We start from the raw sequence: 18,461 nt of genomic DNA on the forward strand, positions 1-18,461 counted from the left end.
CTTGTTTGAAAGTCTCCTTTGCTATATTAAAAGTAATCTGAGAGATGGACCTCTACTATCGTATTGTCATCTGTGAAAATCTTGCTTCCATTCTGCTGCAACTGAACTTCCTGTTTCTCTCCAATTACAATTTTAGATTGCATTTCTGTAAAGATAGTACCTAGCACAAACCTGATATTTTCCTTACAGATTAAAACATGTTCTTATACACAGCCAAGGAAAGAAAGGAAGCCTAATACTATATAACCCTTAAAGGCCAGCATATCAGCAAACAGCCTAAGCATTTGAGATTCTTATAGAAAAGGGCTTGGCAGATAGGCACCCTTCCAAATAAAGCACCGAAATGCAGCCTTGTAGACAATCTTAGAAAATAAGCATGACAGGTCTTCAGTTCTTTTATCATGTTTATTTTCTAAGATTGCCTACAAGGGTTTCAGGAGCCCAGAACTGTTCTTGTAAACAAGCGTGATACTGAATCTGTTTTATAAAGATTCTTAAATGTACATATGTACATATGCAGTGGTGGGATTCAAATTTTTTTACTACCGGTTCGGTGGGCATGGCTTGGTGGGCGTGGCAGGGGAAGGATACTGTGAAATCTCCAATCAGAAATGGTATTTGCCGGTTCTTTGAACTACTCAATATTTCCACCACCTGTTCTCCAGAACTGGTCAGAATCTGCTGAATACCACCCCTGTACATATGTATGTATAACAGTCAACCTGGGGCAGGGAATTTGGCAATCTTCAAGGCAGAAGTCTGTATACCTGCTGGAAACTTGGGAACCATGTTGTTGGCTATATGTACAGATGGACATGTTTGTCTACTTACAGCAAAAGGGTTGTAGGGAGCAGTAATAGCAGGTCTACGGGCTGCAGCTCCTGAGGGAAGCATGGATAAACCTGTTGAGAAGATGCCTAATGCATTGAGATTAAGTCCAGGGATGAGATTGGCTTGTTGCTAGAAAAAAACACAAAGAAAAATGGGATAAGCAATGTAATCTGATGGGGCAGGAAAAAAAAATTAGATTTTTATTTAGCAAGCTCTGGAGTGTCTCACATTCACTTCTGTCTTTATTAAGACTTCTTATATGATTTGTAATTATTTGGTTTTTGACAAAAGAAACACATATACACTAGGAGAGGAACTTACATTGATTGCTACCACGTCATTCTCATAGGCTTCCCGCAGTTTGTTCATTATCTCTACTTCAGCATTGGTACAGGCCTCAATCGTACCCTTCACAGTGATGGTTCTTTCAGGGTTATAAATGGTTAGATCCTGCAAACTGAACAATCGCAAAATAATAGATGAATATCCTTTCAATACAAAAAAAAAAAAGGATTTATAGCCAGCACTAAAATGTGGTCAATAGGGGAAGTTTGTCAGAATGAATCTTTTTAAATAAAATCCAAGCAGTTAAATTATATTGCTGGGTGGGTGAAACCCAGCAAATGAGAAAAACACCCTCTTTAGGCAGAAGGCAATAGTGAATGGAAGAGTTGACATTGGAATCAACAAGTCACCAATAATTTTAAAAGTGCTTGAGTTTATACTAGGAGATTTGAGGGCTTTAATTTCTGACTCCAACACCTTGAATCACACAGGATGGTAGAGTTGCTTATGAACTGAAGATTTTGAGAAATGCCATTTGCAAAAAGATAGGCTAAGGTTCCTAAGCTATTTACTGCATTAATAAATCACTGGGGTTTTTAGATGAACTTTGTAACTGTTCCCAAACCAGAAACAGCAACATAACTTGTGTTGAAGAAAGGGAATAATTTAGCATACATCTGCTGTAAAATACTTCCCACTGTAAAGATTACCACTCTGGTTTTATTATTTTCAATCATTTTAATTAGCACTAACTACTTCAATACAGAGAGGTAAGTAGACAGCTTGGTGGAATGGATGGATGGATAGATGACTGGAAACAGTGATGAGACAAAGACAGGAAGACAGTGGTGGCTGGAAAGCAGGCCCTCATCCTTATAAATTAGTATTATAGAATTATAGTGCTACTATGTTCCTTCATATAAGGATATTTTCCTGTTTCATTCATTCTTCCAAGATACATAAACATGTGGTGTTTACTGACGTACTATGTATTTTACTGTATTTAAAAGCTGATGTGTTTTATGAATTATTACAATTTATAAGCTACCCACGTACTAAAAGGACTCTGGGTGGCAAACAGAATTACATACAATGCAAATTTACAATTCAAACATTAGCACTATAAAACTACAATGTTTCTGGGCTCAATGAAATCTAGATGTCTCTCTCTCTCAACTAGGCCAAGACAGTACATGTGAGTTCTGCATAGAAGGAGGATGAGCAAGCTATGGATCTAGAGTGCACCATGCAAGCAGGCTAAGAAGTAAGAGTTGTGTCCAGCTTTTCCCAACCAGGTGTCCCCTAAAAGTGCTGGACTACAGCTCCCATCATCCCCAGCTAACACAGTCATTTGATGTCCTGCATGGGGAGAATGGGTGTTAAAAGTCCAACGTACCTGCAGGGTGTTAGGTTGGGGAAGGCTGGTCTTGCCTGATGGCAGCAACATTCACTGGTACTCACGGAGAAATAGTGATTTTGGTCCCCGTATCTTGCTCAATTTTCTTCAAGTTTCTTCCTTCTTTGCCAATCAATCTTCCAACCAAGCTATTGTGTGCTAAGATTTTCAAAGGAATCTCTTCAGCCCTAAGGAGTATGAAAAACATACCAAAGGTCACAGAAACATATGGAGATGCACTTCCAAAAAATGTTCCGACCATCACCACCATCACCCAATACTGTAAAAACCAAGGAAGGGGAACCTACTGTTAAGACTTTTTCACCCCGGGCATGAAAAATCAGTTTTCTAAAAACTAACCTGTATATTCTGCAATTAGTTAACAGCAGAATAGTATCAATAAGCAATTTTACTACGAGAAGAAAATCATGTTGTTGGGAAGCAGGAGGTTGTCTGAGGTAGACTTTAAAAATGAATGGAGATGTGTTTTTCTGGGGAGTTACAGATATACTTGTTGGTATTACTACAACCCACAAAACATTTCCTGATGTGAAACCCTTCTATTTATTCTAGTAATTTGAGTCAGTGGAACATAGGGTAAATACAGACAGGCTCAATTAATGGTGCACAATTTAAACATAAGAGTAAGATAATAAGGTTTACTATTCAATTTAAGTTAACATTTCTCTGTACTGAACAAAGTAACAAGCTTGTAGTTGATAAAACAATGTGGACATACATCTTTACTCTTTACAGCAGCGGTCCACAACTTTTTTATTGATGGCCCGACCCAGCGAAGAAGTGTGTGTGTGTGAGTGGCAGGTGAAGGCACACAGTTCAATTGATGTGAATGGCAGATGCATGCTCAAATGTGAAGTTCACATGAGGGCCCTCCGCTTTCATGAGTGGAGCTTCACACTTAAACACAAGCTCCCTCCACTCACGCAAGTGGAGTTTTGCGCATGAGCACAAGGACCCGCTACTCGCATGAATGGCACTTTGCGTGTATGTGCACTTGCCTGCCGCTCATGTGGCTTGGTTTTAAACAGGCCATGGCTTAGCAGAGGGTTGGGGACTCTTGCTTTAGAAGTACCTTTATCAGTCTTACAGAGACATATTCAAGTTTTACTTTGCACTTGTTCAGATCTACTTTGCTTATGGTTATAACTTGTAAACTATTTACTTGACTCCCAGTAGCTTCTTCCTCCATTATCAGCTCTAGCCTTCTTAAATGAAGTTATATTGATTAAGCTATTAAATTTTTAAAAGATTTATAGAATGTCCATCAACCAATTTATTCACCTCTATTTACAAAGACCAGCCTACAACAATGAATGTATGTATGTGGGGTTGGATACACACACACACACACACACACACACACACACACACGTACATATGTACATACGTATGTATGTACGTACCTACCCAGACTTTTTTCTGTCACTTCTTTGAGTTAATCAATTTAGAATGGGCTGAATATTGTAGCTTCCCATCTTTCTAACTTCACCTTTTATATTTATGCTTCCCAATTGAGGCTGTACTACACCTTCCAATGATTTCTGCAACCATGGCCAATGCTGAAAAGTGCTGGAAGCTGAAGTTCATTTTACAGCTCCACAAAGAAAAGGATGAGACATTTTTCTCTGGCTGAAAAAGCCAAAACTAAACTAGCAAAAACACTTGTCTAACAGTATATAGTGATGTGAATATAAGCATCCATGACTGCAACAACATACGATATAACACACTATAGTCACAAAGCACAATCCTGTCTAAGTCCAACCACAAAAATCCATTGGATGTATCTCATCATCAATCAATCTTGGGGGGGGGGTAACTTTCTTAAGCCCCTGAAGGATATAAATCTAATAAATAAAGTACTAAAAGCTGATCTTTCCCTACTCTATACTTCTGGCTCAAGGTCCCAATTTATGAAGTGGTATTGGAAAACAGCAGGGGATTGAAGGACAGTTTCGGTAGGGGTTCCCCTCCAGTGGATCTGATTACATTCCAATTTGAGGCGGGTCTCCATTCTTATGCCCTACTGGAAAGCCAGAAAGAAATAGCTTTTCTGGACGACCTTTTTTATTAATCCCAGCCAGAGCCACCCACATAGGCCTTCTTTTCTTTTTAGTATATTTGTTTGTTACATTTTATATCATCATTGTTGTGTTTTATTTACGTCTATAGTAAACTTCTTAGAGTTCAGCTGGATTGAGGCAATATGTAAATTTCATCAATAAATATACTTCGAGCCATGTACAAGTACATCAAATCAAACATCTGGCATTAGAAATGCATGACTTCTCAAAACTACGATAAAGCCAAAATCAGAAACAGCCAAAAAGGGCAGAGAAGAGAGAGGCAACATATTACAAATACAGTTTTACTTAGATTGCTTTACAATGATACACTGGCAGCAATTTCTACATAACCAAAGCTCCAAGAAGATCTTTTCCATTTCATGAACTCTCTGTGTGGGTGTATACTAGATACACAATTTTTTGCCTAACCCATGGGTGAAAACCTCTACTGTTAGACCAATCTGCACACATCTATAAGTGCATTCAAGCACATGTGTATTCATTACCTCATACAGATGCAATCCTTCCCAAACAGTATTATACTCTGACAGTTAGTGACTTTGCAGAATCTTGTCTCTAGCTGCCAGGGGGTTTTAGTTTTATGTTATTCATGCTTTTAAAATAATGTAATTTAAAATGTTGGTGATTTGAACCTCATGCTTTATAGCAGGGGTGTCAAACTGGCGGCCCACAGGCCAGATGTGTCAAGTGCAGGCCACGCCCACCCCAGCTCCACAAAGGGGAAGAACATCGCAATACATCATGGGACAGCAACATGACATGACGAGTTTGACACCTGTGCTTTATAGCAAACAAATTTCCCTGATAAATGACACATCAAGGAACATAAAGCCATCTTGTCCAAATAGCAAGGAAATATCAATTTATGAACTGTCAAAAATATGCTAACCAAAATCTTTTTGAGTATCCTCTACAAAAATTGTATTCCCTTTGTGGTTAATTTTAGGGTGCATTTTTTCTGGTTTTCCTCAGAGCTTTTACTTCTCCTGTAACTAAGTAAAATATTTGCAAAGACTATCAAGTAACACTACAACACAAGAACAGAAAAGAAAGTCTATACTCCTTAAAGTTTTTTGTATGTAGTTTTGATAACTGGTTTCATATAAATGTTGTTTGTTATTTACAGTTTTAGAGATCACCTTTCTCTTGCATATTTTTTTTTAAAAAGAAACATTTTTCATTTCCCAACCTCCTTGACAACACAAGAACTACTTACGATTTTGTTTCTTCAGCTTCCTTCTGCATAATATCAAGTATCATGCGACATGCTTCTGAACACCCTTCAGGGGTGGCATGAATGGTTATTGGTTTCTCGGCAGCACCAGCATTTTCTTTCCGATGAATGTCTACCCTGCAGCAACAGAGTGCATACAAAGAAATCTGCTAGCGATCAGAGGATGGTGCCTAACTTGACACCTTGATAAAACAGGCCAAAAAAAAATAGTATTACAAGGATACAGAAAACTATCAATTTGCTTTCAAGCCTAATGCAAGGGATGTATTAAGACTATACAATCAAATGGATTTGGCTCACATGTTATTCAAAACCAATTGCTTTGATAATGGTGTGAATTTGTGTGGTCCTTCCTCCACTCTGATTCTCTGACTTCCTGATCCATGAGAAATCATACTTTATTATTATATCTGAATAGCATTTGCTGGTTTGCATCCATTGTCCATAAAAGCTTGCACTTTTCACAAGTTCAAAAAGTAATTTGTTTAAATAGAGCCTAACATAAATAAAGGGGAAGGAAAGAATACACAACTACTTGTGTTTGAATGAGACACTCAAATCTAACCATCTCTATGGGAACTAAAGTGAGATTTCCCGCTTTCTAATGACATCATCATATAAAAAGTACCTCTTTAATAGAAATCAGGGAAAAGATAGACACCCCCTCTATGACTAGCCAGGCCACAAGTACACCAAATGTCTTTTGTCCTTTGTCAAATGTGTGTGACTTTAAGAACATATGCTTTTCTGATAATAACACAATGTACATGTACTGAAAAGCCAAGCACTGATATTAATTTTGGATTGTAACTCACCTTTCGGGGGGGGGGGGAAGGGGGAAGATCTTATAAGGTTTCTGAGAAAGGCAAATGCATGTAAAAATGCAGAAATGATTGTCTCCCATGATTGACTATGGCCGATTGTCTATGACCAATAACTCATCATATAGTTTAGGCTGTTCTCTGCACGTGTAATAGCAGATGAATATCTGCAGTTCGGATATAGGAAGAGAGTGGTTTGTTGTCTGAGCTTGTGGGTTGGTTTCTGAACATTTCATTACCAGAGTAGGTAACATCTTCAGCTGACTTTAGGGGATGGAAACTCCACTGAAGATGTTAGCTACTCTGGTAATGAAATGTTCAGAAACCAACCCACAAGCTAGGAGAACAAACCTTCACCCTCAGTTCTGTGCACTGCCATACATTTCTGCCAATGAAGGCCTTAAGGAAACAGGCCCAACTATTTGACTCTGCATGAGAACAATTTGACATGAAAGAGACTGCCAGAGTGAACTATTAAAAATGCCTCAAAAATCTACTCAATAGGTGAGCTTGGGAAGGTTTTCTTTTAAAGGTGGCCTACAAATATTAAGTAAATAAATGGCATTCTTATTTCATGCAGGTTGACATACAATTTGCCTTCAGTAACATACCAAGCACCGTAATGCAAGATGTTTCTAGTGGTTATGGAGGTAAATTTAATATTTAAATACAGGTAAGAAAGTAACTCCCAAGCTCATGCCTATTTGTACTGCCTCCAAGCTAACAGATCACTGAAGATATTATTAGACTTAATTAGAGAGTTAACATTGAGATGATCAAATAGTAATTTCACAATAATCTATACTATTTATGACAAAATGAGAAACATATTTTTAATCTCATCAGTTGGTTGAAAACATTTCTCTTTGAATAGTAGAAATCAACTAGAGGTAGCTGAAAAGAAGCAGAAAATATATCTGGAATGGGGAAAACATACTGGGTTATAGTAATTTCTCAGAACAGATGAGTAGAACTTGTTCATAATTTTGAAAAACAAGATGAGTGAAGCTGACAGGATAAACATTAACTGGACCACAGTAACTATTAAAACAAGGTAACAAGCGTTTGCCATGTAATGCCACAGAAGAGCTCACAAGTCAGCATTCGGTCCAAAGATCACAAGCCAGGGATATAAAAGCTGCAAACAGAACCCTTAGAAGGAAATTAAACCATCTGTGATACTTACTTGGACTGGGTTTGCTTAGTAAGGTTCTTTATGGTCAAGCCCTCTTTTCCTATGATCGCACCAACAAATTGCGTGGGGACCAGGATCCGTAGTGGGAAATCAAGCTGTTTGGGCTGTGAGGAGCCCCCAGGGGAGGGGCCCTGCTCCCTGGAAGAGTGGCCCCCACGACGGGATCGCTGGGGGGGCTGAGGGGAGCTCACCTCGTCGTCTGGGATGTAGGAAATCTTGAAGGAATAGTTCTCAAACTGGTGACCACTAAGCTTCTCAATTGCTCTAGAAATAAGAAGAAAGAGGTGGGGAAAATAATTACTACAAGAAATGTTTATTTCAATCCACCAGCCTTTGTAACAACCTGCCTCAACATGTGGCATTTGCATATGAAGGCCCATAATCACCATCTACCCATATGCCCCAAATAATTATGGGAATTATAGTTTGGAGAATGTTTTTTGAAAGAAAATCATGCCAATAACATTCCTGGTTCCCTAGCTGACATTTGTACTATCACCAATACAACAGATCACTGAGGATATTATTAGACTTAATTAGAGAACTAACATTGAGATGCTTTATTACAAAATACTTACTAAAATAGATGCATATGACATTCCTAATGCATATCTCAATCCTAATGGTTGATTTCACCTTTTGGAAATCACAAATCCCATGATAAAATACAAGAGGAATTTTGAAACACTGAACATTCAAAATCAGAACAAAAGTCCAAATTATTGCCGAATATCTAAATATTATGAGTATATGATCGGAAAAGTAGGTATCTATCAGGAGCCAATATTTTTATTTAAATGGAATTTTGATGTTTATAATTGTAATCCTGCCTTAGACATAATTTGGCTGCCATGTGCTTTAATAGTACAGAATTTTCACATATATAAGAAACAATCACAAGTAGCTTAGACATGCACATTTCTTTGAAGCAGGTATGTAAAACTTCATGCCAGGGACAACAGGGACTTGAATGAGACTCCATTTCCCCAATCCATGTCTCTCACCTCCCAAATGGAGCACTTACTTTACAGAGGAAGATAAAAGGTGTTGAGAACAAGCAATAATTATCTTTTGCAGGCATTCTAGTTTCTATTACCAAGTGGCATCTATATTTTGATCATTCCACATTTTGCTCAAACAATTCATGCAGAACAACGTAGGAAGTGCAAACTCCCCACTTCATATCATATGACCAATAGCAAATTTCTTCTCAATTGCAGCATCTGCCCCCAGATACCATTAATTCTGGAATTTATCTGTCTCCCATACTGACTGTTTTAAAAGAACTTTGAAAGCATGGTTCTTTCCCCAAAACTTGGTTGAAGGATGGTGGAATTTCGGTATTTCTTCTTTCAGCTGTGGTTAGAATGGTTTTTGCCCCCAGGTATTTGGGACTTATTTGTATTTTATTATATTTTATTAGTGTTTTTATTATAGGCTGTCTAGATACAGGGTTGGATTCTAGAGGAAGAACCAAGAACGTTGCTTTAAACCCCACCCCAACATCTTTCTATGTGCCCAAGCAGAAAGCAGATTTCAATCTTTATTCTGCATGGCAGTTATCCAGTCCTGTCTTAACATTGAAAAATCTGGTTTCAGACAATCTTCAGCCATTTGGTTCAGAGACTTTCACTTCACTGACAAAACAAAGATTCTTCTGACATCTATTTTTAAAGATACATTAATCAAAATTCTTTAATTATGAAATCAAGAGTACGGACTGCAGTTTAGCTCTTTCAAAATATTACATGCTGAAAAGGCAGTGGAACATCTAGGTGAGTGATTTGATGAAAAATCTCTATGTAAAGCAAAAAAAATGCACAGATATATATTGCATTTCCAAAACAACATAGAAAGTAAATTCTAATAAAAATAGTTGATATTTTAGTGCACATTGCTGATACAAATTATTAATAATTCTAAGAAAACAAATAATACATCTTGTTTAGAAGGCAGGGCACGACACTAGATTAGCGGTTCTAGACACCGGCTGTCTTTGAACGTGGATCCTGTTTGTCAAATCACTGTCTGAATGGCATTTGCGATTGATTCAACAATATTGTTACAGAGCAGGTACCATGTGGAGTGACTGTTTATAATTTATGAAATCAAATATATTCCAAGAATTATTAGGAATCAATATAAATAATTTATGACTTACATCTAGCTATATGATAGTTATGATTAAATGTTACTGATTTTTTAATTATAAGGGGTGGATTATTTTAGGATGCATTTTAGGTTAGATGGTAGGGCAATAATATTTTGAAGAAATACTAAGAGATTTAGAGACATGATATAAACAAGCAATGGCTGAAATTATTGTGGAAATGAATAGCACTGTTTTGTTGGAATATTTTGGAAGCTGTGAAGAAATGGTGGAAGATTTCTTTTTCTAAAGGATTTGTTAATCTGGAAGGTCATCTTGTCTGCTGGTTGTTAAAAAGGCTGACTGCCAGCTGAGTCAGCTCTCTGGTTTGGTAGCAAAATGAAATGAAGTCCGGGAACTAACATGTGAGCTATGCTTAGATCTAGAATGGTAATGGAGGCTGCAGTGACAGGGTGCAATTCAATAGCTGCCATTGTTCCATTTGGCTGGAGCTAAGGTTAAAGTTGGCACCAGAAGGCAGACAGTGTAGCAGCCAAGTAGGGACTGATCTAATATGAATGTCCAGAATGTGAGGCCGTGATTCACACCTGACTGGGAGCATCCAGTAACATCAGCACCCCAAAGTTGGTTATATCAATTGTGAAGAAGGAGTTCAAGGGGTGCAAGTTGGACTCTTGTTTTGTTTGGCTTCCTAAAAGTCTGAGGGATGCCTAATCTAAGGTAAAAATGTAGGGCAGACATGAAGTCTTTGAGTGGGGGGCACTGTGAGAGGTTGCTATGCTTTGGCCTTTCCTAATGTTGTGATATTTAGGATACTAGAATGAACAATGAATGAGAAAGTGTCAAATAGATCACTAGATTGTGGGCCATCCTGTTAATTTGTGAGATTGGGAGAGTGCTATTTTCCCTTGGAAATGCAGGGAGTGGATTTAACACTGAATCTGCCAAGATAATCAGAGCTGTAGTGAAGATGAGGCAAGTGTGCTATTCCTGGCAAAGAAGAATTGATAATTTGGTGTTGATTTCCATTTCTGGCTCATTGGCCCTGAACCCAAGACCTACCGTGTTTCTCACAAAATAAGGCCGGGCCTTATTTTTTTTTTGACCCCCGAAAAAGCAGCTAGGCCGTCTTTTCAGGGGTGACTTAATTCCCCCTCTTGCATCCTTGGGTGGGCAGGCGGCGACAGCTTGGATGTTTGGGAGACCTTCCGCCACCGTTGCTTTCCCTTCTCCCTTGCTGCCACGGTGTTAGAGCAACACCGCGGAGTTTGGCGCAGCCACGTGCGGCCAGTCAGGGCTCCTCCCTGCAACCGGAGCCCTGTGGAGACACTTGGCTTCAGGCGCTCCTGTCGCCGCCTTCCCTTTGCCTTCGAAGGTAAAGCGAATTCTTTTAAAAACGACACCCTACTGCAACAAAGCCTCCCCTGCCCGAGAGGGCAGCCCAACCTCACGTGGGGAGGCGAATCTCCCACGGCCGCAGCGCAGGATCGGCCCACCTCGGGAGAAGTGCCCAGCTGCCATCCCTGCCTGGTGCCCTCCTTCCCGGCAGCAGAGCTCTCGCCAAGGCAGCAAGCGCCTCCCCACCGGACCCTCTGCTCATCCCACCAGGGCCGCGCCAGAGCTGTGCAGGCTGGGCAGAGCTGGGAAAGCGAGGAGCGGGTGTGCACCCGCCTGCCAAGCAAAAGAGCCGGGCCGACCTGAGCTTGGCTTCCTTCCCAAGTCCCTCCAGCGCGAACCCGAAGGTGCCACCGGGAGAGGCTGCCTGAGGCAGTGATAGCGCCCACCCATCCGTGGTGAGAGAGAGCCCAAAGCCCCCGGTCGTTTCTATCCCTCACCCATCCCGTCCCCATCCCCAAGCATCTCCAAATGTGCTGGCAGCTCCAAACGCTGCAGCGGAACAGGCATCAGGCAGAGGCGCTGACTCGGCGGGGCTCAGCTTGAAGAACGCGGCGCAGGCTATCGCCTTGCCACCCTGTCCACAGACGGGTGGGCGCTATCACTGCCTCAGGCGGCCTCTCCCAGTGGCCCCTTCGGGTTCGGGCTGGAGGGACTTGGGAAGGAAGCCAAGCGTGGGTCAGCCCAGCTCTTTCACTTGGCAGGCGGGCGCGCACCCACGGCTCGCTTTCCCAGCTCTGCCCAGCCCACACGGCTCTGGCGCGGCCCTGGTGGGATGAGCAGAGGGTCCGGCGGGGAGGCGCTCGCTGCCTTGGTGAGAACTCTGCCGCCAGGCAGGAGGGCCCGCCTGTCAGCTGTGCTGGGAGCCCTAGGTGAAGCTCTTTGTGCTCTGCCCAGCACCAGGCAGGGATGGCAGCTGGGCGCTTCTCCTGGGGTGGGCTGATCCTGCGCTGCAGCCCCGGGAGATTTGTCTCCCCATGTGGGGTTGGGCTGCCCTCTTGGGCAGGGGAGGCTTTGTTGTAGTAGGGTGTCATTTTTAAAAGAATCCACTTTACCTTCGAAGGCAAAGGGAAGGCGGCCACAGGAATGTCTGAAGCCAAGTGTCTCCGCAGGGCTTCGGTTGCAGGGAGGAGCCCTGGCTGACCACATGTGGCTGTGCCAAACACTGCGGCATTGCTCTAATGCTGTGGCAACAAGGGAGAAGAGAAAGCAATGGTGGCGGAAGGTCTCCCGCTATGAAGTGCCCCACCAACGCAGGCAGCACCATATCCGGGCATGCAACAAAAGTACTTCCTAACGGCAAGCCCCCCCTGCCATTCCCCTCCATTTTGCATGTTTAATATGGGCCTTAATTTGGGGGGAGGGGCTTAATTTGATTTTATGCCAATAAAACATGGTGGGGCTTCCTATTGGTGGAGGCCGTATTGTTGGAGAAACACGGTAGTTGTCAAATTACTGGAGATCTCAGCCTAAAATTGCTGAAGGTTTTAGAAAAAAATCCTATATAAGAGCAATTTTAAGAGTGGAATTGCTTAGAAAGGTTGTAGACACCATTTTACTGGGTATGTTGAACTGGAGGCTAGATAAAAATCTGTCAGGTGTGCTTTAATTGGAATTCCTGCACTGAGCAGAGTTACACATGATGACCCAAATAGCTTGTTTTGGTTCTATGATTTCATAAGTAGGACACAAACCAAGGTTGCCCATTGTTCTTCTGTGGATACACATGGGAGTGTATCTGCCAGACCTTTCCTTGGCACAGAATTTCTCTTTTTCAAGAAGCGCTGTAAGAAATATTTAACATCTCATACATGGCACTCCAATCTTATAATATTTATTCTCCAAATCAAAGATCATTAGCTGATTAGTATCAGCTCTGACTCAGCAGAAAATTGAGATGGCAGCAGATTGAAATTTATGACATAACCACCACATTCTCTATCACATCTTAAACTTGCAAATTCAGAAAGAAAATTTAAGAGAACCCGCCAAGAGAATAAAACTAAAATGGCAAAGACCAGGAGAAATGAAAAATGCAACTGAAATTGTCGTAACCACTTACACTTTAGCTTCTTCTTTTGTTGCATATGTAACGTTGACAACTGCTGTCTCTGACTCTGTGTTAACTAAGAAACAAAAACAAAACAAATATACTTGTGTGGTAACCAACTGGGAAAATTTCAGAAAATGTGTACTTTATTAAATATTATCAGGACAAACATTTCTGTAGGAACCTTGTACAAAGACAAAGTTAATAGCAGCTGAACAAGAAAATACAGATTGTGTAGATTTTCAATCCAAGAAAACAGGAATAGGGCAAATATTATCATGGCCAACTTTTTAAAGCAAAGTTGTAAAGTCTGCACATCTCAAATTAGCAGGCAGGTTTTTTTTAATTTATTTTTGCTGACTTTGAATCACAGCTGATGTTTTGGAAGCTGCTTGAACAAATCCGAAGCTTTCTTGGCAAGACTTCAGAAGTGATTTGCCATTGCCTCCTCCTTCCTAGGGCTGAAAGTGTGTGTGACCAGCCCAAGGTCACGCTGTTGGCTTTATGCCTAAAATGGGACTAGAACTCAAGGTTTTCTGTTTTCTAGTCCAATGTTTAAACTACTACCCCAATATGGCTCACAATAGGCTACTTAGAAGATATCTATCCTTCAGATTGTATATTTCTGTCATTTTAGAGATGTGATTCTAGGTTAAGATTGCTTTAAAGTATATTCGAGAAAGTTGCACAGAATATTTAATATAGAGAAAACAAAAAATAGAATTTTCATAATTGGATCTCTTTAAAAAACTGAAAATAAATTCTGGGTGAATTTTTTTTTACAAAATTCATGTGAACTTGACAAACTTAGAACACATTATCATTCTTTTATTATTTATTTAGTTCATATGACATGGGAAATAGAATTCAAATTGGAGTGAGGTTGGGTATCTAACCATTCCACATTATCATAAAATGGCATGCCACAATCTGTATCTAAGATGAAGTGAATCCATCTGTACACAGTCTGAGAGCCAGCTAGTTTCCATTATTGACATGATCTAAATAATGCTATGAACTAGTACCTTCATTACAGCCATTGTCTGGTTTAAAGAGATACTTTTAATTAGAACCAGCTTTGAGTTTCTTGCTACAGTACATAAACTGATGAAACATGCAGGCTCAAAATATGAAGTGTTAGTGGTCATTTCTGTAACAAGATACTGTGTTCATTGACCTAGCATTTCCTGAAGAGCAAGAAAGAAATAATCTATAATAAGACATTTAATTTGACAACATTCTAAATGTTAGGAAATCATAGCAAGTAACAATCAGGCTGAAAATCTCTAGTCACAAAAAACTTACAATCCCAAGAAAACTTTTTATATTTCAAAGAAATAACTGAGTCTCAGACCAGGATGATGATAACCATTCTGAACAAAAGCAAATAAATATGAATAAAAAGATACATACACAAATGCAGGACAATTAGATACAATGGCAATGAACAAGCAAATCATCTGTTCAAAATCCTTTTTGTTATAGTTACTGTAACCCATGTTGAATCATCTAAATAGAATTAACAGGCTGGAAATTCCCTTCCCACCTCTAAACAGTGCATATATGCTCACCTGAAATTAATTGGTTTAGAATCACAGAGAGAAATGTCAGAAATATGGAAATAACTTGGCTACCACCTCATGCACCTATCAGTCATCAAAACATCTATAAGAAAATTCCCATTTAAGCATTTTTTAAAATACTTTTTATAAAAGGTATGCTAGAATTCTTTAAGGTGACCTAAAAATTGCTTAATCCATAGTTTTATTATAGGCTAACAGGATTTCTGACTCTTGGAAAGACAAAGCAACATATTTCAGAATAATATAAAATATCCTGGTTCTTTTGAGATATATGTAGAAAATCTGGAGACAACTACTGCGAATCCCCTGCTAATCAAATATTTTCAAGTGCCCACATAGCACCTATGTCTTCATACATTATGATATTCAGATCTTCTCCTGTGATATATCATAGCTGGAGTCCCAGATTTGATTACTTGAATTAAGTCATTTTTGAAGTTTATATATTGAATTTGGTAACAAAATGAACATGATTAAGGAATATGTTTGCTTTATTGAAGTCACAGCAAGTAAGCCTTTGATCTGATTAAAGAGATATGAACCATCCAGGAAGTAGCCCTAGATCGTCTTCCTTTGAATGGTTATGCTGAGGTGAATAAATAGTCCTAACTTCAAGAAAAGCTTTTTGTTAATGTTTAAGCATTTATACTTCACTAAAAATCTCCTTAAACATCACAAGGTCAACAGTAAACAGTAAACAGTAAATTATCTTCAAGTACTATAAAGCAGATATTCAATACAAACTTTGGTCTCTGAAGAAAGTTTAATGTTAATAAAGCATTTTTAATTATATAAAAACAAAACGCAATAGGAAATATCTTTACCTTGTTCTACATTCTCTACTGTCCCATGTTGAGCTAAAAGACCATCTAGCACCTGAAGTAGAAATCAGACATAAAATATAGGTAACAAAATCTTGAAAACTTGTCATTCAAATTAAGGTAATAAAGCACAAATTAGCACTCTCTTCAATTCACTCCAACTTAACTTTATTAGCAGTCAGAATGGAAAGCGATACTTGTTTGATTAAGATGATTGAAATCAGCTTTAGAAACAGCCTATTTTTAATGAATGATAAGGAATAGGAGGAATGTGATAAAAATATTTTGAAATATTTTTTAGGATATCATTTTCCAAACTTTTCTGTTCCTCTTTGTTTTCCCGTTAGTTTCATATAGTAAAAAAAAAAAAAGACTTTCATAAAATAATGGCTCTAAGGGATTTTATAAATGTTTAGAATTCCCAACCTATATTCATATTGAAGAGAATTAAAATTAAGGTACAGCTCAGGTACAGAAGTTATATGGGTACAAAGAGGACTGGGGGGTGGTCAATATGTGACTGCCCTATAATGAGCAGAAACAGTGATTTGACCTCTTTCTTTGCTGGGGAGGGGAAGGAATTGAAGTTTATGAAAGATACCTATTTCACTCCATAAAATCTATGAGTCTTCTTTAAAAATTGGCCTTGCACACACCTCAGTTTAGTATATCAGTCTTTCTCTTCCACATGAAGTTAGTGCAGCCTTTGAGCTGAAAAATATAATGCAATCCCTACGCTAGGCTAACAAACCAATCTAATTTCTAGTCTTCCACAGAACATAAAAATCAAAGGTACGCCTTCCCTTAGCTCTAGAAATATAGAATTGTCTATATGTCTGAACATATGAACTGTCTGAATTATTTTCCCCAAACTGGCTCTTCAGATGCATTAGAGTTCAATTACTGTAAACTGAGTATTTGTGGGAATCATATTCCAATTTATTAGAAGGGCATCAAATTGAGAGAAGCTGTTCTATATTACAAAAAGTAGTGACAGAAAATCTGCCAGGCAGTGTCAAGATATTCCTCAATTAAGACCCAACATATTTTCTACAGCCACACTGAACAATGAATGCTTTGGAAGTAAGGTACAGAAATTTACAGCAAACAAAGCAACCACCAAAGGAGTTCACATTTTCAGGTAACTGGGATATTTCAATGACTTAGTAAAGAAACATGCAGCTTTCTACTTTAAGTCAGCCACACAAGTTATGCTGAAACAACTTCCAATCCCAATATGACATATTTTTGGTAGTTTAGTGGCAACATATTTTACAACTGGGGCTCCTGATGCATAAAATCAAACTTACTCATGGCATAGGGGATATTAAGGAGGAATAGATACTAACAAATATTAGAGGCGATGTGGCTCAATAAAGATACATCTATAGTCACCTTGGCAAGACACAATTACAGATGCTTCATTCTTTCCCAATTGCCTGACACAGATTGCCAGGCAACCCCCTTTCCCAGAATTGAACATTTAAGCTGTCCCCTTCAGCCAATACCCGAAAGCAGAAATTCAATCACCTGATTTTTATTGCCAGCGAGTCATTTTACTAGCACAATAGCCTCTATATAAAAGCAGCACAGCAGTCCTTCTAATGAGTAACATCATCATATCTGTGATAATGGTGACTAAGAAAAGCAAATACTCATGTGTAGTCATCCCTGCAGCCAACTCCTGTGTCCAGAGTGGAAAAATAATCTAGTCTTGCAACTGAGACAATTGATACAAACGGTTCCATCACTAAATGTTCCTCTATCAACCTGTGTTCTGAAGGTATCTTTTTATAATTTTAGGACTCCAATACTATGGAAATTAATCATACTGGCTCATCCTTTGGTTTAATTAAGTCTTTCAATATACAATACTAAGGAAACAATAAGCCACAAATTACACTCACAATCTCTCTACAGATCCATTTTCCAAAAACTGATGCTTTCCAGATAACTTCATTCTCAAACTATGGCTGGCCAAACATGATCCACTGCCCTTATTACCCCAGCCAATTTAAGAAAGCAGACCAAGACAATCAACCTGGTTAATCTATAAACTGCTCTGTGTTTCATAACTGCACTTATGGACAGCTTTTTAAAAGCCTGGAAATTTGGTGACAGAATTCCTGCAACAAGTGGCCTTCTCTCCAGTTAAATAATTGTTCCATCTAGTTTGGTGTTGCAGTTCCCTTAAATTTTAGAAAAACCTAGAGATGACACAAATACAATCTGGGATCTTTTATATGCAAGGTATGTGCTCTAACATTGAACTATAATTCCTCTACTTGATACCTCAATGGAAATCGATGGATTTAAGACCTCACTGTAGCTGAGGTACATTTGGAAGTAGCATTCATCATATATAAATGTCAACTGTTAAGTTACACTTTGTTACCCTACTATATGAAACAAAACTAAAAGAGAACAAGAACACGGGTTCAAATGTACTAAATCGCAGTAAATAGTTTCATACAGCTTTAACCATGACAGATTGAATTAACTCATTCATATAAAAAAATAGAAGCAGCAAAAGTTATAGAGATAATTTGACAAGGTATGCTCATAACACCTATGTTGATATGCAAACTAGAATAGTATCATTTAAAGCTTACCTATTGGACATAAAATAGAG

At 39.0% G+C, this 18,461-nt stretch overlaps 1 protein-coding gene across 2 annotated transcripts in view; it reads right to left on the reverse strand.

Annotated features, from left to right (window-relative positions):
* IGF2BP2 (insulin like growth factor 2 mRNA binding protein 2) overlaps positions 1 to 18,461 on the reverse strand; it is a 68,268-nt gene that overhangs the window by 11,175 nt on the left and 38,632 nt on the right. For both annotated transcript variants that reach the window (XM_026701367.2, XM_026701366.2), the window contains exons 4-10: positions 15,833 to 15,884; positions 13,438 to 13,501; positions 7,862 to 8,134; positions 5,837 to 5,971; positions 2,578 to 2,700; positions 1,153 to 1,288; positions 832 to 960 (exon numbers count right to left, since the gene is read on the reverse strand). In XM_026701367.2, coding sequence (XP_026557152.1) covers positions 832 to 960; positions 1,153 to 1,288; positions 2,578 to 2,700; positions 5,837 to 5,971; positions 7,862 to 8,134; positions 13,438 to 13,501; positions 15,833 to 15,884 — 912 coding nt within the window. The remainder of the gene's footprint in view (positions 1 to 831; positions 961 to 1,152; positions 1,289 to 2,577; positions 2,701 to 5,836; positions 5,972 to 7,861; positions 8,135 to 13,437; positions 13,502 to 15,832; positions 15,885 to 18,461) is intronic.

This window comes from Pseudonaja textilis, chromosome 4 (assembly GCF_049901715.1).
Source record: "Pseudonaja textilis isolate UNSWEBS1 chromosome 4, rPseTex1.2, whole genome shotgun sequence".
NCBI lineage: Eukaryota > Metazoa > Chordata > Lepidosauria > Squamata > Elapidae > Pseudonaja > Pseudonaja textilis.